This window comes from Stegastes partitus, unplaced genomic scaffold (genome assembly GCF_000690725.1).
Source record: "Stegastes partitus isolate 25-593 unplaced genomic scaffold, Stegastes_partitus-1.0.2 Scaffold2102, whole genome shotgun sequence".
In the NCBI taxonomy this organism is placed as follows: domain Eukaryota; kingdom Metazoa; phylum Chordata; class Actinopteri; family Pomacentridae; genus Stegastes; species Stegastes partitus.
In genome coordinates, this window is record NW_007579833.1 from 7613 (window position 1) to 29622 (window position 22010).

Sequence of the window (22010 nt, forward strand, 5' to 3'; positions counted from 1 at the left end):
CCACATGTTGCATTCACCAGAGTTTGCAAATTCGCCCCGGGTTGCCCAACAATGAATCCACCAGCTACTGTACAGGTGCCTTTTTTTTTTTTTTTTCTCGCCTTCCACTTCAACACACAATGAGTGTTAATTTGCAAAAGGGGGGGAGAGAAACCACGGGAGGTGGTGTGTGGTGGGTTGGAGGAGAGGAGGAATGGGCCGGGCCGGGCCTCGGCGAGGGGTGTGGTTGGGTATAAACCAGGGGACAGTGGGTTTTCTGTTGTTGTCCTGTTTTGAAGCCCCTCCGTCCTGGCATCCTGCTGCATCCCTCCACTCTCTCTTCTTCTTCCTTTCTTTCTTTCTTTCTCCTCCCTCCACAGCGGGACTCTTCCTCGACAGGCTCCTGTCAGGTCGGCGGCGTTCAGTCTTTTGGGAGCTCCGTAGAAGCCAGAAACCATGCTGACGTTTTTGGCGCTGGCGTCGGTTGTCCTCCTGGGAATAGGTAAAAAAAAAAAAAAAAAAGAGAAGAAGAAGAGAGAATAAATCTTCTTTTAACTTTAATTTCTTTTTTTCTTTTTTTTGATGAGTTCTCAAAGGAAGCCCACACTGAGTTCTATTTTATTGAAAGTGAAGATGTAGAAATTATCTTTTCACTGATGTGCAGGTTAAAAGTTAAACGAGGACAGGAAGAAGTGTTTTTTTTCTTTTTTCTGTTTTCTCACTGATTGCTTACCTGAAAACTAATGACGACAAAGAAAAGGGTTAATAGCTTGGGCAACAAATTCATCTTGTCGTGCTCAGTAATATCTCCTTCTGCACTGGATTACTACTGAACTAAAGCATTTTAATTGCCATCAGGGCATTTGCTGTATTGATTTCATCTAAAAGGCCACTACTGCACCTGTGGCTCCTTTTTTTGTGTGTGTGTGCATGTATTACTTTTATAGTAAATGACCCAGCACTGTCCTTCTGTGCTGCTCTCATAAAACAGGTGTCGTCAAGCTTGCAAAGTTAAAGAGCACTAATATTATGACTTCAAAGCAGAGTAGATGGCTCTCTCTCTCTCTCTCTCTGCTCCCTCCTGTCAGATAGCTGCAGATTTTTTGTCAGAATTTTAATTAAAAATGTCAGGCATGATTTCATTGACAAGTTTTTTTTTTTTTTTGCGGGGGCTGGGCTATCGCTCAAGGATGCTCTCAGTGAAAGATGTGAACTTTACTCTCGGGGTGTTAAAAAGAAGGCAGAGAGCTCCTCAGGGGGGGCTTCACAGCTGTGAGGATGATGTGACTCACGGCGGTTCGTCCACACGTGCAAGTGAACAATACAGGAGTGATACTGTCGAGTGGCAGCCGTGGAGGTGTGAAGCTCCCGAGGGGCTTTCTGTAGTTGTTTGAGATTCTGAGTGCATTTTCGGGGGAAGTAAAATATTGATTCTGCAGCCAAAACCAAATTAACATCGATCATTAAATATTATTCAAGCATAAACAGCGCACATGATTAGGCCAACGTAATCCATATTAATAGAGAAAATGATGCTCCCCTTTGACTTTTAGAGACTCGCACCGATATTGCAGTAATAATCCAAATATTTACTGAGTGCACGAGAATCGATGGCTGATTTGACACCACTAAATGTGCAGTTTATCGGCATGCTTTGTGTTTTTATTTGGGTTATATTTTGTGGCTGTTCATGGAGAAAAGTGATAAATGTTCACGTGAGCAGCTCTGAATGTCTTGTGATTACAGTAAGGTTTGGAGCCCTTTAGTTCGTGCCGATACCAGTGTTTTTAAATCAGCATTTTGCAGATTAGAGTGTTTTTATGTCCATTTTTCTATTCAGCTGTGCACACATGGGCTCCTTTGCTCACTAACATGCACTCAGTGTTGCTCAGACTGTTTTTGTTTGTCCATTGAGCTCTTACACCTGATTTGTGTCTCCCAGTGCCTGAGCAGTCCCAGGCCATAGTGATTTACACCGGCTGGGAACGTCATGCCCTCCTGGGCTCCGACATCCGGCTGTCCTGCTCCTTCTTCTCCTGGCGCTGGACCTCGGAGGACGTCACCTTCTCCTGGACGTACAGACCCGATGGCTCCCGGGACAGCATCTCTGTAATACCCAAATTCACACACACACAAGACTGAAAAGCATCCAAACATTAGTCACATCCAAGCTCAGACTGTGATTTAAGCTCTACAAAAGAGAGCTAACATCTTCAAACTCATTGTATTTCAGCCTGCAAAGTTGCTGTTTTGATTCATTCTTATCCTTCTCATCTGTGTTGTTTTCAGCTGCAGCAGTAAAAAAAAAAAAAAAGCACTCAGATAAACCCTCTGTACACTCCCTGTCCAGAGTCAAACAGCAGACAGACAAAGATAGCAGCTCGTTGTTGAAATAATGCAGCATTTGGCAGCAAATAGGAGCCAGATATTTTTTATGTAAATCACTAAGTTGGGGCTGCAGCAGATTAGCCTCCTCTTCACTTTTTTTTTTCTCTCCATTTGCCTGAAAGACATTCTTATGTTGCGTCCTCCCACTTAAACTTAACCTTCTCTAACATTCAAGAATAAACAATTAAGAAGAAAATATGAACAGGACAGAAAGCTGGAATCACCAACAATGGTTTCGTCTTTCGCTAAAAGACTTTTTTGTTTTCGCCGCCGCTACCAGGCACGAGGAGGAACAAAAATTTAGTCAGAGGGAGGAGGGCGTGGCGTCGTGACGACCACGTGGTTTGATTTCTGGACAGAGGAGTTCTTTAACCCTCTGACCCCAGTGCAGCTGGTTTTTTTCTTCTTCTCCTGTTTATACATTTTCACTCATTGTTGGCGTAGGGTTGGGGTTAGCCGAGGCCTTAACGACACAGTTAGAATGCTATAAATCATTTCTTTAACAAACAAAATCTGGAATCATCATGTACAACATTTTTCCAAGTGCCTACAGGTGTTACCAGCACTGAAAAAGAAAAGGATAAATATTATAGATATTTTGTTATTTGCATTTTTATTCTGTTTTCACGCCCGTCTCCTGTCTGCTCGGTGTAAACTCAGCCTGCAGTTCAGCTGGAAACTGTCTGAATTTTTGCCACATGACTGTTGGTCTCAGCAGAGCCGGTCATAGCTTCCAGTTGCACAGTGAACTGCATAATTTTTCGTTTTGTACAGAATCTGGTTAGAATAAATTACTTGTTTTATTTTTAACAAAAATTGAAATGAGACATATTGAATAAAGTAATTTTGATTAAATATCAGCCTTAATATTTAACATGATTAGTTGCAGGGCTGTGGGAAACTACATAATCCAGCAGTTCCTACTGTTTTTATAGTGTCTTTCTGTGATAAATGGTGTCACGTTTGTTTTAAAGATAGTGCACCTTTCAAATGTGCCGGCAGGTTTTGGGGTTCAGTGGGTTCGATTAAAAACTCACGTAAACAATTACTGAACTTGGTTTTGCATAGATTTAATCTCAGCCTGTATTTTAAACATGCTTTTCCAGGATGAACAAATTCATTCAGTTTTAGTAATTTCTAACACTCAGGGAACACGATTCATCCCAAAAGGAATCCTGGCTTTATCAGATAAATGCATATTTAAAAGGTCATTGTGCACAAATAGTGCTGGGTTTACTCCAACACATGCACTAAGTCGAGGAAAGTTTCCCTCCTAATCTTCCCACTGCTGCCTCACCTGCCTCCTGCTCTTTAATTTCACTCTCCCTGCCCTTATCATCCTGCCATCTCTCTAATCTCTCTATCTCGCCGTCCTGACTGTGCCTCCCTCTGTCCACCTCCCTTAATCTCCTCCTCCCCAGCCCCTGCCTTCTTTGTCCCTCCCCTCCTCTCTCATTATGTCCTCCCCTCACCTCCTTCGCCTTCATCTGTCTCCCGCAGTGCCCTTACTTTGAAACTAGATTCCACTTCTCTTTTTTTTTCTCCCTTTCCTCCCCTCCACACTTATCTTCTGTCGCTCATTTCTCTCCCTGCCTGGACAGATTTACAGTTTCATACGTCTATCTGTTTTCTCGGCGCATTTGTCCTTTTAAAATGTCGTATTTGATATGTGACACGTTCACATCACGTGAAAGGTCCTCCGTAACTCAGGAATGACTCGCTTGTGGCAATCGCAGGCCTCAAATCCTCCTGTATGGATGTGCACTGACACATTAAAACTAAATTTGACCTTGAGCTTGTGGAGTCCTGGGCATCCTCCAAGCTTCTCCCCAAATCAATACACACCATGTTTAAAAATCAATTCTTGGTGATGGTACATTTATTGGTTGTCATTATTTTAGAAGTCATGTCAGTGGGGCTGGGTTTGGTTTTGATATTTGTTCGATACGATAGCAAGACCAAAACTTTTTTTTGTGCAGCTTTACTTTGAGAAACTTGGCTAAAATATCAGAAAATTTCCCTCAGGAGTTGGTGGAGACAACAGACTGTAGATAAAGATGAACAAACCCTCAGTGACTTCACCCACAGGTTTTCTGAAAAGTGTTTTTGATGATGGGTTTAGGGCTGCCATCGGTTGCCATCTTGTCAGTGCCTGATTGCTCCTAACTCCTGACTAATCTCAAAATGATCATGCACAGCTTTACACCTTTATATAATTAAAACAGGTAAAATATATATTTAAAAAAAGTCCTCCTTTGTACAGTTGTTATAAAAGGGGGGGTGTTTTTCTGCATTGGCTTTATTCTTCAATAAAAGGAAATAATAGAGTTTAATAGCGTAGATGTCTCAAAAATGCAGCTTCAAATGAATGCTAATGTTCCATCACAACTGCGTGTGCAAACAAATTTTCTTTTCTGATGTTATAGAGTGTTTGCAAATTGCTTCCAGTGGCCACAGATGTCCAAAATTTAGTTATTGGCAGCCTTAATTGTGCATAACTTTAGGACTTAATGCAATTTAAATGGAAGAATTATATAAAATTTCAACCCCTGCACAGTTGTTAACAAAGGGGGAATGAGCTTTGGAGACCAAAATGGTTTTTGTATCAGGCTGTAAACATCTTTATTTCTGCTGTGAAGTTGGGCATTTGAACATTTCAGTCTACGGGGATTGACTCACTTTTGGAGCCAGCCTCAAGTGGTCATTCAAGGAACTGCAGTTTTTGGCACTTTGCATTGGCTTTATTAATCAATGAAAGGAAATAATAGTTTTATAGTGGGGATGTCTGAAAAATGCAACTCCAGATGAATGCTAATGATCCACCACAACTATGTGTGCCAACACATTTTCATCGATGATGCTATAAAGTGTTTGTGGCTTGAATTCAGTGCCCACAAATGTCCAAAAATGTGTTATTTGCAGCTTTCATTGTGCATAACTTTAGGCCTTAATGCAATTTAAATGGAGGAATTATATAACATTTCAACCCCTGCACAATTTTCATAGAAGGGGAATTAGCTATAGAGACCAAAACGGTTTTTGTTTCAGGCTGTAAACATCTTTATTTCTGCTGTAAAGTTGGGCATTTGAACATTTCAGTCTTTGGGGATTGACTCACTCTTGGAGCCAGTCTCAAGTGGCCATTGAAGGAACTGCAGTTTTTGGCACTTTACCTTGGCTTTATTCTTCAATAAATGAAAATAATCGGGTTTTATAGGGCGGATGTCTTAAAACTGCAACTCCAAATGAATGCTGATGTTCCACCACATCTGCATATACGAGTAGATATTCTTCAGTGATGTAAAAGAGAGTTTGCAGCTTGCCTTCAGTGTCCACAAATGTCAAAAAAAAATGTTATTGATGGTTTAAATCTGGATTTTTTGGTGAAAGAGCAAGTCGGTGAGGTTGCAATCTAAACAGATGTTGATACTTGACAGATCTGAGTGCTCAGTGCCAAAAAAAAACAACACCTAACCCAGTTCTCCTTGTTGACGCACTTGAGCTGAGTCTCATACATGATTCTCACATATGAATGAAGCTTCAGCTGCTACACAGAGCGGTAGTAAAAATTTGCCTTGAATGCAAAATGAGAGTAAAAACCTGTCATTACAGTTGCATCTTGGCTTCTTTCTCTCACACAGATCTTCCACTACACCGGCGGTGTTGCCTACGTTGACAACAAGGGCCCGTTCAGGGACAGACTGGAGTTTGTGGGGAACCCCGGCCGCCGCGACGGCTCCATCCTGCTCAAAAACCTGGAGTTCAGCGACAACGGCACCTTCACCTGCGACGCCAAGAACCCCCCTGACATAGTGGGCCGGCCCTCCAGCGTCCGCCTGCTGGTGTTTGAGAAAGGTGAGAAGGGACGGGAGCACTTTGACACCTGCGGGGGGGGTTTTCGTCTGCAAATGAAATTCCTCAATGCGTAAAGTCTTAATGCGTGCATTGTGTTACATCTGTGTCTGCTCATTAGCTTTCCACTGAGCCCATATGGCGTATTTTGGTGAGTTTTTTTCCTCCATCGGAAGCCAACTGTTCTCAATTGTTGTTATAATCATTCCAAACTCTGAAATTAATCTCAATTTTCGCTGTGCATCAGACTAAAGCGAGCGCTGTGTTCAGACAAGTCGTCACACTGTCTCATTTAGAATTCCACGCACCTCCCGTTAAATGAAATCAATTACAATTTTATCTCTTTCTCCATTTGAGATTGCTATCTCTGCCTCCCTTTCTCTTCGTTTCACCCGCTCCACGTCGTCTTCTCCTCCCATTTCTTTTCCGCCGTCTCCCACTTTCTCCCTCCACGACTCTTTCCCTGATCTCCCCTTTCTTCTTCCTTATCTCGTCGTCTCTTCATCTCCCTCTCCACCTCTACTGCGCTCGAATCCTTCATCTTTAATTCAACCTTTATTTTAACTTTTGCTTTCCTTTTTCTACTCTAGTTTCATCTTTTATTCTCTTTCCTTCCAGCTTTGTTTTCCTCTCCCTCTCACGCCTATTTCCTCCCTCGTATGACAGCACCTTGACTGTTTCTCTTTCTTTGTACCTTCTCCCAATCTCTACCTGTCACTTGCTCCCTTGTTTTCATGCTCACATTCTCTGCATTGTTCCTGCTCTAATTCCTCTTTTTTTTCCCCTCTCCTCCACCATCAGTGCCCATCCAGGCTGGCGTGATCACAGGAGCCATCATCGGGGTGGTGCTGGGCCTGCTGGTGCTCATTGTGGTCATCTACTACCTGATGAGGTTCCTGGTGGCGCGTCGCGTCTTCAGCCTCAGCGTCAGGTCAGTGCCGGGCCCGTGGTTGGCGACTCTCTGCCAGTCGGGTCTCTGCCAGGGACTGGAGCTGAAGCCGGAGCCCATCCCTGGCACCGACACCTGCGTGGCCAAGCTGGCGTAGCTGCAGTGTCCGCGATTTGATTTGGTTAGGTGTTGGAGGTGTAGATTTGAAGTTAGTCGGCTGGAAAGAGGCAGATAATGATCCCCCCCATTTAGATTTAATCTACAAACAGTACAGCGAAGGTCCAAAGCGAGATGATTAAAAGTAGGGGGAAGGTTTCTGAGTGGATAATCCTCCAGATCACGAAGATGATGGATCCATCGTCTTGCTCATACCTTTCCAATCTTATGAGATCTTAACGCATTGAGCGCCTGGAGGCTGCATTTGAGACAGGACCAGTAGATTAAGTTGATGTTCTCTTTATGATAGCTGCCAGGCAATGCTGCCCTGTGACCACTGGAGGGAGAGATAGATTCGACATCCTGACATTGTCTTTCTTTTGTCCCCTCCAGCAAACATGGCAAGAAAAAGAAAGAGGGATCACAGCAGAGACAGGCAAGTTTCCTCCTCCTCCTTCTTCCTCCTTCTTCTTCCTCCACGACCCCGTCTCCCCTCCTTTCCTCCTCTTCCTCCTCTTTTCCTCGCACACTCCACCACGACAACATCAAATGCAACAGATTGTTTCGCTGTCATATCCAAGGCGCTAATAGTGGAAGGATGTCCTTTTGGAGAGATTACAATAGCATTCAGTGTTTGGAGCTCAGGAAACGTGTTGTCAGAAGGAATATTCATCCACTCTGTTGCAGCGCAGCCACACAATAGCACACATCCAACATGACAGCGCATAACGGCACAGTTTCATAATCGCATTCCCCCAATGCCAGTCCAAGCAGCTTCAGCGGTGCCCTCGCACTTAGCCTGCTCCTCCTCGCGGCAACATATCAGCAGCAGAATAACATGTCATTCAAACTCTGCGCCACAAACACTAATAACAGTGTTCAAGCTGTTAAAATTCTGGTGCCGTCTGAGCGTTTTGAGGGGCTTTAAATCCCGTCCCACCTCTTCTTTGCTCCCCCCCTCTCGTGGCTCTCACCCCTCCTTCCGCTCCCTTGGGGTGGCCGAACAGCATGGCGCCAGTAAACAGCCACGGGGCAAAAATCAAACCAGCGACTGTGAAATGGCCGAGGCCAGGTTACGGCACTAATACTGTTGCTGTATTGAATGGGACTGTGATTTGCTCACAGTGGGGAGAGGGACGGGAGCTGCTGATTTTGCTCACTGGGAGTCAAATGAAAATCACTGGGCCTATTATGGTCTGGGCTGTTATCAGTGGTTTTTACGCTGCTGCACGCCAAGGATTTGGGTTTTTTTTTTCTTCTTCTTCCCTTCTATTCCTCATGGGAGTGTTATAGCCTCAAGTGGTGGATTAATCAGACATTATGGTGGCTTGTATTCTTTAGTGAATACAAGGCACCAGGGCAAGTTCTGTTTGATTACTCTGTGGGGCTGGATGGTTGTGGGGGAGTATTGTAATCGACTATACGCTCCGCATGCCGATAATGACAAAAAAAAAAAGAAAGGAAAGTCAAGGGATTTGGGTTCAAGGCGTGTTTTCCCGCAATCAAAAACTCCACTTTTGAAAGCGATCGGAAGCCGGAGATCAAAGGCGTTATTGTGACAGCAAGTCATTTTAGCTGCAGGTGGAAGCTCGGGACGAGGCTCCGGTGCAGCGCCATCTTGCCCCCGTGGCGTAAACCTACAGGGCGGCGGCGGCGGCGGCGAGGGCCAACGCGTCCTCCTATACCTCAAACAAGTGCACTCGTTCTCGTCTCCCCGGAGCCCCTCTTTCCTCGCTCTGTCTTCTTCTTTTCCTTTCTACTGTCGTGTGATTGTCAGGTTATTCTTGAGCTGCAGTCAGTTGCTCTCAAGTGCCTGCGGCGGGTGACAGTGCATATATGAATAAATAACTCGCCGCCAAAAGGACACTGAAATATTTGACAACGTTGTCATTTACAGTTACTCTCCTGCAAGTGTCTGCTTTGGAAGAAAAATATACGGCAAAAACAGCTATTCCATCTGAGCCCACACTCACTTATTTTTATTTATTTTCGAGCTGCTTCCTTTTTCTTGTAGCTGCGCCTCTCACACACACAGAGAAGGACCCGTGGGATTCTTTTTTTTTTTTTTTTACAGTGCACTCATAAGTGGTTGTTTGATCAAATAGCCCTTATTAGGAGGCTCTGCTGACACAACACAATTTCGTATCAGCCTCGCCATCTTCGTTACTCTTCTGTTTGCTGGGCTTGCACTGCGAAATCTCCAAAAGGCGGCGGCGGCGGCGGGTGAGGGAGTGAGCGAGACGGAGAGACAAAGGAACCCTGTGGTTTGTGCTACTCCCCATTAGGTGGAGTTGTGGAAGAGGACTCTACCCTGCAGCCGCACACCAGAGCTTGCAGCAGTCGAAACACACACACACACACATACACACACACGCTCTGTACTGGAATGATAATTGAGTGCACTCGGTATCGATCGGCGCTCGCACACACTCACAAACCCACCCATTCTTCTTTCCATCCCCCCCCAATCGCCTCCTCCCTGACTTCACTCCACTCCCTCTCTCCCTCTCATTCAGATTCCTTTTATCCCTCTCTTCAGTCGCATCCTCCTCCTCCTCCCTCCTCTCCACGACTTCCTAGCTGACCATGAGAAGCATCTATCTATCTATTTCTAACTCCCCTCCTCTTTCCTCTTCCCATCTTCTTACTCCCTTCCCAGCCCTCTCTCTCTCTCTCTCTCCTTAGGTATTCTGGGCTCTGATCAGCTTTGGTTCCGGACAGAAAATCACTACCTCTCACTCCTCATCTACCTCTCAATCTCCCTCCTCACCTGTCACCTTCTCTCTTCAGTATGCAGCAGGGGACGCAGCCACTTACCTGCCTATCTGCCTCCCCGCCAGTCCCTCTTATTTTGCCACTGTACCCACATTTCCTTTTGAAGTGTGTGCAGCCCCTGTAACTAGGGTAAGGCTCTGCGTTCTGCTTAAGCCGGCTGGTTCGCGAAGCGGGGCCCGCCGTTAGCGTGGGAGCTCTGCAAGCCGTTGCAGCACGAGCTTGAGCTCTGTCGTGGGACGCATAATGGTAAACAATGCAATGATGTATGAGGGAACGTAAGCATGATCGAAGGTAATGACGGCGGATGGCCCACACAGCTTTCCCGTCGAGCCGGGGCGTTAGCTGCAGCCTCAGATTGCTGTCTGCCTTCTCACAGTGCATAATTAAAGATGATAAATTTTTCTAATGCAATCAGTGGGGTATTATTAGTCGAAGCTTCAGTGGGTAGAAACAGCCTCGAGTGTGCTTTCCACTGTTGACTAACCTGATGTATTATAGCTGAAGTATTTCAGTCTCAGATCCAGCGTGCTCTCCTGTTCACGCCGTCTGTTCTCCGTAACACTACAACAGGCCTCTGGTTCAAGCTGTGGAAGAGCATTAAAAATGCAAACCGTTATATATGAGTGAAGTTTCATTAAGCTCCTCCAGAACATTATCACGCACTTGTGGCACTTTTCAATAGGTTAACTCATAGGTTAATGCACTGGAATGCAGCTAGTGTAAAGTTAAGTATTGCTCTGACCTTCTCTCCACTTGGTCCAGTCTTTCCTGGTGGATTTGTTGTCCTCAACTTCACTTCCTTTTTCCTCCTCTTTTTGTTTTTATAGATTTCTTCTTGGGGATGTTGGTAGGCATTGCACAGACAATGTTCAGAATGAGTGGGAGTGAATGGCTGAATTATATAAGTAGAAGTTGAATGAATATTTAAGGCTGATGTTGACCTTTTTTACAAAAAAAAACATTGTAAAAACCAGTCAAGCAGGTGTGTCCCTGACCACAGCTACAGCAAAACACTCTTAAAGATTTATTTATTTGGTTCCCTGCACACTTAAATGATTTATTTAATAGCTCAGTTATATACTTCACAAATATTTAATTTCCAGTTGGCACTCTGTCCCTGAGTTTGCCTTCTCTAAATGTAATGTTGTGCCTTAAAGCAGTGCTTACCCCTAAGTGTTGCCCTGAAAGTCAAATGGCATGCACGATTTGCAGGTTAAATAAGACGTGTCTCACATTCGGCTGAGCATATTTTGCAGTTAAGAGCCTCGCCTCCAAGAGACACATACTAATATAAATTGCATTTTCACAATTTATGCACACATTTTAAAGAAATAAGAAAAAAAAAGAAAGACCCGACAAACAAAACAGAATTTGAATAAGAATAGTGTCATCATTAGTGTGACACGAAATCGGAGGTTAAAGAATAAACTCGGAAGCGAGAGTAACTTGATTTCAAATATGAAAAAAGGCCAGTTTTGAATAATTCAAAAGCAGTTACGCATTTTATTTTTTTATGTAACTACACATACCCACGGTTTCAACAGTATTTAAATGACTTTATTTTACCGAGCTGCGAGTCCTACCTACACACCGAAATACAGCCAGTAAAATGGTTTTTAACCACAGACACAATATTTTTTAAAAAAAAACCCTTCGGTTTCCTGAAAAGCAGTTTTGAAGCTCAGTGTGGTGGCTCCAGCTCTTTCCATCTTGGCAGCATCAGATTTTTTTTTTCTTTTAGCAAATTAGCAAAGAGGTAGAGCATGAGTGGAGCTGAGGTGGAAGATCGACTCCCACTTGTCACTCCAAGCAGCAACATCCTTAATTATGCATAACTTTTAGCCTTAATACAGTTTGAATGGTTGAGTTTTATAAAAATTCAACCTCTCTGCAGTTATCATGAACTGGGAAATTAGCATTTGAAATCAAAACTATTTCTTGTATCAGGCTGTAAACAAGTTTAATTCTGCTGCAAAGTTGGCTGTTTTAATATGAAGGAACTTACTTTTGGAGCCAGCCTCAAGTGGCCGTTCAAGGAACTGCAGTTTGGTACTTAAGTGTTCGTCTGATGTAGACTGCAATTCTCACGGAGTTCTTCTCACCTTTTGCTATATACGTGTTCCTGTTATTAAAATCCTCTTCACTACAGGAAAGAACAACAACCTCCTTTCAGGCAAGCAATTTACCGTACTGAAAATTTCATGTTTTAAATGGAATTTGGATTTTTAAGTCAGGCTGCTGGTCTTTTCCAGCCATTTTAAACGCAGTGCTCACCTCCTTTCCTTATGTCACCATTTTAAGGGAACAAAGTTACTGCATCCTGGGCTGATCTCCACCCATTGCACTTGTTTTAGGAAAATACAAGGAAGCCAAAGTGGGTTTTTTTGTCTTCCTCCTTTCGCAGAATGATAATGAGGTGCAGCCAGAGAGACAACTTCAGCTTAATTTTTCCACTGCTTCAACCACAACCTGAAATATTACCTCGATGAATGAACTTCCAACACATTTCCGACACATTTGTCTGCAGATTCATCCACAGAGATGATTTTTTTTTGTCATGACAGGAATGACGCTAAGAGCTCTAAACGCTGCCAAATTTAGAGATGTTGGACATCATCCCAGTATGTGTAAAATTCATAAAATAGTCCACTGCCAGGTATAACCCAGCCTGGCAGCAGATGTGTTTGTGGACTACGGTAGACCTGTTAGTTGTGGCAAAATTAGCCATTTTAGAAAAAGTGCTGACCTCCGTTCTTCATGGAACTATTTTGAGGGGACACAGTTGCTGCATCCTGGGCTGAGCTTCGCCCTATGCAGTTGTGATTGGTTTAGGGAAACACAAACCAGACCGTTTTTCCCTCTTTAGCAGGATGATAATGAGATGCAGCCAGAAAGACTATTAACATTTTTCAGCCAGTTCTTCCAGGAGCTGAAATATTATCTTGGTAAACTTCCAACTAGATTTTAGACATTTACACTCATTCGCCTTCACATTCATCCACACTGGGGACCTTTTGTTTTGTCATGACAAGAATGACACTGAGAGCTAATTTGTCTCCGAATGTGCCAAATTTAGGGATGTTGGACATCATCCCAGTATGTGTAAAATTCATAAAATAGTCCACCGCCGGTTAAAACCCAGCCTGAAATCACAGGTTTGAGTGTGTGTGTGTGTGTTTGAGTGTGTTATTGATCAATTGTCACTCAGTTGTCACAGGTGTATGGAGCCTTTCTGCCACTGTGTCCCATCCTAACGCATGGTTACCTGTTTTGTCACCCCCTTACAGCTCTGGACACCGCCCCCTCTCACTTGCTACCCCCTCCCTTAAAAGGACTGTCTCTCGACCTCCTCACCCTTCTTTGTCTCTCTGCATGTCTCAACCTCTCCTCCTCCACCTCCACCTCCACCTAAATGTGTTCTTCTCTCCTCTTCACACAGCTCCACCCATCCTGCGTTAACCCCATCTCTCATCCTCTCACCTCTTAACACCGAATCTCCGTCCCTCCTCTTGCTGCCTTTCCTCCTGAAGTGACTCTCCTCCCCTGTTCTCCCCCCGACCCCCTCTCCCTCCTCCCCCACAGGGCCCCGCGCCTCCCGCCGATCCCTCCAAGGTGAAGGCGGCCGCTTCGGAAAAGAAGAAGCAGGAGTCACGCAAGGATAAGAAATAGGATTCGGGGAAGGGCTGGGGCCGGCTCGCCGACCGGCTGCTCCAGCCCGTTCGCCAGGCGGTGGCGAGAACCCAGCCCAAGCAGCAGCAGAAGCAGCAGCAGCAAACCGTAGTCAGGAAGACAGAGAGGGTTGGGGGAGGAGGCGGGGAGGAGGGCCGGGTTCTGATGACCATCGAGCTGGAGCTGACCCGCAGCAACGGGGAGGAGGGGCCCGGCGGCGAGAGAGGAGGAGGAGGGCCGGGGAGGTCCAAACCGCTCGGCCTCCTCTCCCGTCTCGCCAATCAGCTCACTTTCAAACAATAGGGGGGCCGAGGGGGGAGGCATTGGGGAAGTCTGCCGAGGAGACGACGGGAGAGTTAAAACCACGAAGCTACTTTACGCCCACCGCAACCTGAAGTCCCCAGGATAAATGAGTCAAATCATATCTGCTCTTGTCACAGGCTGATGAGTGTAGACGCAGCTATATGGGCCCAGATCTAAGATGTCGTGATAATCTCTTACACCAGCCGGCACCCCGAGTACTTTTGTCAGGTCATAAGATATGCCATTTGAAGCGAGACCTTAAGACGGCTGGGTTTGATAACAAAATCTAAAAAGCCGCTCCCCGGGTTTTTGCCTTTCTGGTTTCCTTTCATTGTGATCCTATCCGCCGAAAAAGCTTTCTCCAAGTGCGTCCGATACGCATCGCGAATCCCCAGCTGCGGGGACAAGCCAATTTGCTTTTCTCAGCGGCGACGCGTCAAAACTTCCTCTCCTCACTCTCATCTTCATCCCTTTTCCTCCCTGCTCCTATCCCGTGCCTTCCTCCTGTCACTGTGCATATCCTGACTTTCTTGTTAATTCAAATTACAGAAGTGATTTATATGCTAACTGCTCTATCCTGTTTCTCTTCCTCTCTCACTTCCCTTACCCTTGTCTTCTTCCTCCTGTAGATAAAGGTCTGACTTCTCCATGACTGCCTCCACTCCTCTAGTCTGCTCCCTCCTTTTCTGCCCAGCCTGATGCAACCCCCATTATTTCCCATTATCTCTACTCTTTCAAGACAGCACTGGCTGTAAGAATAGTCCCTACTATATCAGTGGCAAGAGTGTCAAATAATTTTTACAACGCCTCATCGGAGATCCTGTATGCACTCATTGGGCAAACTGTAAAACTGTTTAAGGCCTAACTACGCACATAACTTCCTTAAGAGGAACCCGACAGACATCCTTCTGTGTTTAGAGTCCCCTGAATCTTTCAACCCCGTAATGTTTACGACTCAATCACACACAGCGAGCGGAGCTGTGAGTGCACTCTGGACTTCAGATAGAGTAAAAAAAAAAAAAAAAAGTGAGACGACAGGGAGGGAGAGGAGAGTGATGGTGGGAGAGAAATATGATTCCTGCTCTCGGCCGGCGCAGATAGAGGTTCAAGCCCTCGAGCTCGTGGGTGATTCAATCCTCTCACATTTGAGCTAATGGAGGTTGTCGCCGTGTCCCTGCCCTGGCTAAAGGGGGCTATTTCTGGCCCCTATAAGAGTACGGGGCTTACTGTAACAGCTGCACATTTTTCAGCCAGCACGGGAAGCATGGGAGGAAGAAGTGAGCGGCGGAGGGGAGGGGAGGGCGAGTATTGGCGGGCGGTGGTTGGTGGTTTGCGCATGAGGCTGTTCGCTGTTGACTCGACGGCCGGCGACTGACGAACCTGGAATGACGTCACGGCCCTCCGAGGGGATGGCAGACGCTCTCAGGAGTCCCACATAAAACGGGAGCTTACCGGGAAGAAGGTGCAGCTTCTGAGTTATTTTAGGTCCAGTTAATCCGCTTGCACGTTTCTTCCTCGGCTAATTATTTTAGTGCGTGCTGGTAACAAGATATCTCTCCCTACATCTCTCTCACTGCCGCCTCTTGCTGCCTCTGTTGTTCACTCTTCATTCCCTCTTGCTCCCATCTTGGGGAATCATCTCCTTCCCCGTTTTTTGCTCCCTCCGTCTCCCTTTATCTCGTCCTCTTCCTGCCGTCTAGTCACTCTGCACTGCATTATTCCCCCACAGAAAAGGCCTATACACAATCCACTCCACTCTTTAAGCCTCTCCTTATCTGACTGCCAGGCCTACAGCTCAATGCTCCTCTCTCTTTTCTGTCCTTCCTCCTTCTTCTCTTTTCTCAAACTCGGTGGTGGACATCTCTCTCTCTCTCTCTCCTCCCCTCCTCCGTCTTCGCCAATGATCGACGAACGCCCTCTCGTTTGCCCTTCAAATGCCACCTCCCCTTGAGGCATGTCCCCTTGCCAGCCAGCCTTAGTTCCTTCCGTCCGTCCTTCTCCGGCCCTTCACTGTCTAGTTTCTGCTGGTTCGAAAGCCAAAACGCTCTCCTCTGCCTCCCACTGGCAGGGGAGAGAAAACACATGGGCAGAAATCCGCCTTTTAGCCCTCACTGAAGACGCCAAAAGGAAACTTATAATCTAGCTAGCTCTCTTCCGGTCGCAAAGTCCGATGCATGTTTTATGTATATGTGTGTCTTGTTACAGAGTGATGAGATTTGATATAAAGCAAAAAAAAAAAAGTTCAAAACAAGCAGTACGTCACCCTAAGTAAAGCAAATAATGTTTTTTTTGGAGACATCTTTTCACATGTGTACGCAAGAGAACACGTGGAGAACATGTTCGTCAAGGCAGGATAGAAATATAATTGTATTCTGTGGGATGTGCCATTATGTTTCTGACCTTGTGTGTTATGGACGGTGCTGTGTGGCTGCCTCTTCGGTTTGTGTTTTTATCCCGAGACGAAGGGGGAAATCGAGGATGTTGCGCGGTGTCAGAGAGAAGATGAGGGATTGGATAAGGGTTTAGTTAGCCTCAGATTCCGCACGACGTGGCCGGGGAGAGAAATAAACGGGCGAGGGAGGCGCTTGCTGTGGGAGAAAGCTTTGGAGGAAGAGACTTATCTGGCATGTTAAGCCCAGCCAAAAATCCATATGTATCACTTCAGATAGAAGCTGCTCTTCCCCCAGAGCTTTCTTTTAAAGGTGCTCCTTCCCCGCCAACCCTGAGCCAAAGATGGATTGCGATCTGCGAGCTTGATATGCAGGGTGGATAGTGTAGACTTGAATGTTCCTTTAAAATTCATAACAGGAATGGAGGTGCTAAAAAAAAAATCCACACTTTATAACTGGAGACCTGTTTCACTAGTCGCTGTTTAACTATCCAGTCAAATGGATTAGTTAGAATGTTTTCTTCTTTTTCATTAAAAAAAACACACAAAAAAGCCACACAGACACCTGACATAAGACAAACAGCATTAAAAAAAACACATTGCCTTTTAAAAGTGTTCTGTTTGTATGTATTATGAACTGTATTAGACGTAGTTGCACGATAACATTCCTTCATTTGAAATGACTGGAGCTTCTTACATTTTTTTACATTTATTTTAATGCTTGTGATAATTCCACTGCACTAACTACTTTCGATGACTCTGTATAATATGTTGTAAAGAGAACGTAAATAAAAATAAAAGCCCCAAGCGCAGCTGTTGTCGACAGAAGACAAAGTAAACCCAGCTGAAAATGCTTCCAGTTTCTATTTCTTTTTCGTCCAGATCCGAGTCCTGAGCGTTGTGTAAATCTGTCACGGACGTCTCTGCCAAGACATACTTTCATGGATGTTTCAAAAGAAGAAAGTCCCTCCAAAATGAGATGGCCACCATTTGAAATATTTGAATATGCTGAGGGCTGGCGTGAGAGTAAAACTCATTATAGAATAGCACTGACCTTATTAGCCATCTGAAGGCTTTTGCATACACAATAAGAACATCTTAAAGGATGTCATCTGGAGGTTCTAAATGCAGAACAATGACCACCAGGTGTTTTTTCTTTTAAACACTGAGAGGAATTCAGTTTTGGAATTAAACTTTGAGGCTCTTCTGCTCCGAAGTGTCACACGAGGACTAAAATGGTTTTCGCCTCGTCATGCCCTTTGATACCTAACTAGCAAAAAGTAATGATGATGAACTGGAAATAAACGCTCGGCAACCATTTACAACCTTTTCACATTTTACAGGGTGACAAAATGAGGTGTAATTTTCATAAAGGCTTAATTTTTTCTGACTTAAAGTGCAGGTGGGGTTCAGTGAGCATACATAACCTTTTCAGAAATGCTCTGCTTCATATTCAGACACAGTACAACCACAGCCTTAAGCTGATTCACGCTGACCTGCTCGGCTGCAGCACTTGACTGACCGGCTCACGCTGGAATATTTTCATGCAATACTATTTTCCAATGGAACTGTAATTTCTTAAATAACACAAACAGATGCAAAGGTGAATTTTTTTGTTGGAGCATGTTGGGAAGACTCCTATATGCTTTCTTCCTGAATTAAACGGTGCAGATTAAGCCGCATTTCTGCCCCAAATTAGTTGCCCAAAGCTTGTTTTTTTACAATCTGGCTGACTGAATTTCTGCCATATCGGTTGTCTGAAGTAGAGTTTGGGGAAGCAAGATCTCTCTCAGCCAATCGATTAGACTTAGAGTGAGTTAGAAATGTTGGTCAACAATTTCCACATGGCTGCCATCCAAACATCCATTATGTAGGGAGCTTGTTTAAGCGTTATTGGAGTTGTTTTCTACATGTTGTGGCTTAAAACTGGTCTTAGCTTCACTGCAGACCAGACAGCACTTATTGTCTGAACTTTCCAACTTTCTGCAGATTCATGTTTTACTTTTTTTTATTTGCTTGCACAAAGTTGCACCTACATTTTTTTCGGTTTTTCCAAATCACAGAGGATTCAGCTGTCTTCTTGGAAACGGATGATCAGCACCAGGAGACTCTTGATGGACAGCGATGACCCGCAAAAACCGTAATCGACAACGGAGGCAGTCGAGTTTGCATTTCCAATTGACAACCCAGCATGTTATGCAATTTCTACAGATGTGTTATTACCTGTGCTGTGTACCTACTTCATCCTGTAAAATGACAGGATTTTAAAAGGAATTTCTGCGATAGCATAAGCAAAAGAGCAAACACTGGGCTGATCTCTTGTGAGTCATCTCAGATACCTCGTAAGAGCCTCGTGTTTTGGCATTTAAAGCTGTATAAATATCACTACAGGTCAGATGTGAGGAAGTAGTTATTGAACCAGATTTATCATGTCATACTTGGAGGGATTTTGAATATACATCCCTCTGTTTCTCTCTTATGTCTTATTTTAGATCGGAAAAAAATAACTGATTCTCGTTTTTTAAATTACAGGGGAAAAAAAAGTATTGATTGACCTTTTGAGGGGAAAAGGCTCCAGGCTAAAACCTCAAATGCAAAATTAATAATGTTCCTTAAGTCTAAGCATATCTGGATATTATTGTAACTCTAAAGCCCTCATGGGTGATTTTACTAAAAGAATCTGTCAACATAGCAATCTGTCACCTAACAAATATAATGCAATGTTATTTTTTATTTGTGCAGAAAAGCCAAATAAAACTTGTCGTGTGAGTTAACACAAAATGCAACGTCAATAAAAAGCACAGAGCGTCTCCCCAGCTTTATAAATTGTTTGGAATATCAAGCTTGAGCTACGGTTAGTTAGCCTAGCTTAGCAGACTGCTAGCCTGGCTATGGGGTGTCCAGTTTGTACATAAGTGCTGCTAAAGCCACAAACTGTAAGTTTCCTGCCTTTGTACAAACTTCTTTCTGCATGACACGAGACACTTCTCATTTTCCAGGTTTGTCTTGTGTACGTTAATGGTTTTGGTTTTGCAATAAAACTGCTGAACTGTTGATCTGTGACATACAAATATGTAGCAGAACAAAGAGACGTCCATGGCAAACCGTTTAATAGTCAGACTGGTTGTGTAAATATCTGTAATTCAGTTCTTCCCGGTCAAAAAGAGCATTTTAGTTTTCTACAATGACTTTCCTCCTGAGGATAAATGTTATCACTTTTGTACCATTGCTGTGATGGTTTTTCATTACAGATATCTACCAGTCAGCTGCAGATATCCACAGTGTGAATTGCAGATATCTGCAGCTGAATTATGACGAGTATTAATTCCAGTTTTACAGTTTAATTCTGACTCGTCATTATTCCAGCTCAAGATATCTTTAATTCGCTTCAATTTCAAGACGTCCACATTGTATTTTTTTTTTTTTTAGATATTTTAAATTAAGACTAAACTTGTCAGATTGATGTCGATATCTCAAACTTTAATTCTGCCCGGTCGAAATGTAATTACAGATATCTTGAATTAGAGTTTTGACTCAGCAAAATGACGCTGCAGATATCTGCAGTTACATCAGAAGCTACAGTTAAAGGGAGAAGACGTAGTAAAGCACTGCAGCTGTGACCACACTTGACATGTTTTACCACCACGTCAGAGCAGCCTGAGGTTGAAATTCTGGTAAATTTCAGCCGTAAGTGTGTGAGGAACAGAACCCCTCGCTGAGAAGCTTTTTGTACTTCACAGCGTTTTTGCAGCATCGTATCCACCACAGTGGTCGTCATTACTTCTTATAACACCTCTCAAATAATCTGCTGGTAGCTTCACATGAGCAGCATCATGCACCACATGCAGACCAGACGTCACGGCGTTTCAAATATCTGTAGCTGATCGTTTGACTGGTCCAAATTGAGTTGTTTTTACGATTCGCTACAGATATTGCACTAAATTTTTAATCTGATGACCACAGAGTGCTCTCATGCTAAATTATTCTGACACATTTTAGAAAACGAGAAATGGAACAAAGTCGGCGATCCCCTTGACCATCATGTGTGTGAGGCCGTTGTTTACATTCAGACCTCATCGTTTTCCATACATCTCGTGATCTGACTGTTGAAGCCAGCAGACAGAAGATCCGTATCAAAGCTTTTGTTCAGATTTCACATCATCCGTTTCATCAGACACAAGATCTAACGAACAAATACGACTTTTTCTCACTTACATATATCATCATTACAGTTTAGAATTAGAGTTTTCCGTCTCCTAAATAATTATCATCCTTATATTTTACATTCTATTGAGCATATCTATTAAATGTATGTAAACCCATAATGACTAAGACCTGCTTGGACATACAGTACACTCAATTATAATTTCTAACAATATCTGGGGAAAAAATCGCTGAGTAATTCTGACTGATTGAAATGCTGTTATTATCCATCCATCCATTATCTACACACCGCTTAATCCTCATTAGGGTCATGGGGGGCTGGAGTCTATCCCAGCTGGCTCAGGGTGAAGGCAGGTTCACCTGGACAGGTAACCAGTCTATCACAGGGCTACACTTAGAGACAGACAACCAAGCACACTCACATTCACACCTACGGACAATTTACAATCACCAATTAACCTCAACATGTTTTTGGACTGTGTGGGAGGAAGCTGGAGAACCCGGAGAGAACCCACGCTGCACGGGGAGAACATGGAGACTCCACGCAGAAAGATTCCACCAGGACGCGAACTGGCGACCTTCTTGCTGCGAGGCAACAGTGCTACCAACAGCTCCACCCTGCAGCCCCGCTGTTATTATCTCTAATCCTAATTGTCAAATGTAGCTGTTAAATCCTAAAATGCTTGCTGTAGAACTCAGCGCTTGTGAATTCTGCTATTTTCTTTGCAACTAATGATTTTTTAAAATCATATTTTAATCTTCTTGTTATCTTCTACTAGTTTGCTTGACTATTTATGCATTATTTTCTTCTGACCAAAAGTCCAAAATGTTTGATTTTCTATTTCATAAGACAAGAAAAGAAGCAAATTTCCATGTTTGAGAACATGGAGCTATGAAGTTGTTTCCCTTTTTTGCTTGAAAACGACTTAATTTATTGCATAAACTGGAAAACAATTTCCTTTCAACTCACTAAATGACTAATCATATCAAGTGCAGCATTGTGTTATTTCTTCTTTTAAAACTTACAGAGTCTTTCTTTGGAGGCAGGAGCACTTTACAGCATTAGTTTCTTTTATGAATTGACCCACAGCGCTGACATTATCTCTTTGTAAGATAAGACGCTCTAATAAGAGGCGTTCACGTTATTTAGGTCATGTGCTGGACTCCGAACAAACACGCTAACATATCCATTAAAAAAAAAGACTTTTACTGAGAAGAAAGCTCACTACAGGAGCTTATAGCTACACCAGAGTAATGCAGCTCATATAGGATTAGAAGCATTGCTGTGTAGAAGGAACCCGAGCGTATAATCAACTCTAAAAGTAATTGGCAACTAGTGAGCAGACATTTGGTTCTTACTTGACACAGGATCATTGGCTGCATCTGTTGTGTGGGCGCAGTGGTCATGACCTGCCTTATGTTCTAAATATGTTTGGCTTTTAACTA

General features: G+C 43.9%; 1 protein-coding gene across 2 annotated transcripts; it reads left to right on the forward strand.

The window, feature by feature from the left end:
* Positions 1-239: 239 nt before the first annotated feature.
* Positions 240-17253, forward strand: mpz (myelin protein zero). Of its 2 annotated transcripts, none has more exons than XM_008303947.1 (6): positions 240-481; positions 1922-2088; positions 6009-6222; positions 7021-7150; positions 7658-7700; positions 13622-17253. In XM_008303947.1, exons 1-6 carry the CDS (start codon positions 436-438, stop codon positions 13706-13708), a joined length of 687 nt encoding a protein of 228 aa, XP_008302169.1. In that variant the 5' UTR covers positions 240-435; the 3' UTR covers positions 13709-17253. The 2 variants fall into 2 exon arrangements, with proteins under 2 accessions (XP_008302169.1, XP_008302170.1); XM_008303948.1 differs by lacking the exon at positions 13622-17253 and adding an exon at positions 13327-13438 and having other exon boundaries at positions 241-481.
* Positions 17254-22010: the final 4757 nt, after the last annotated feature.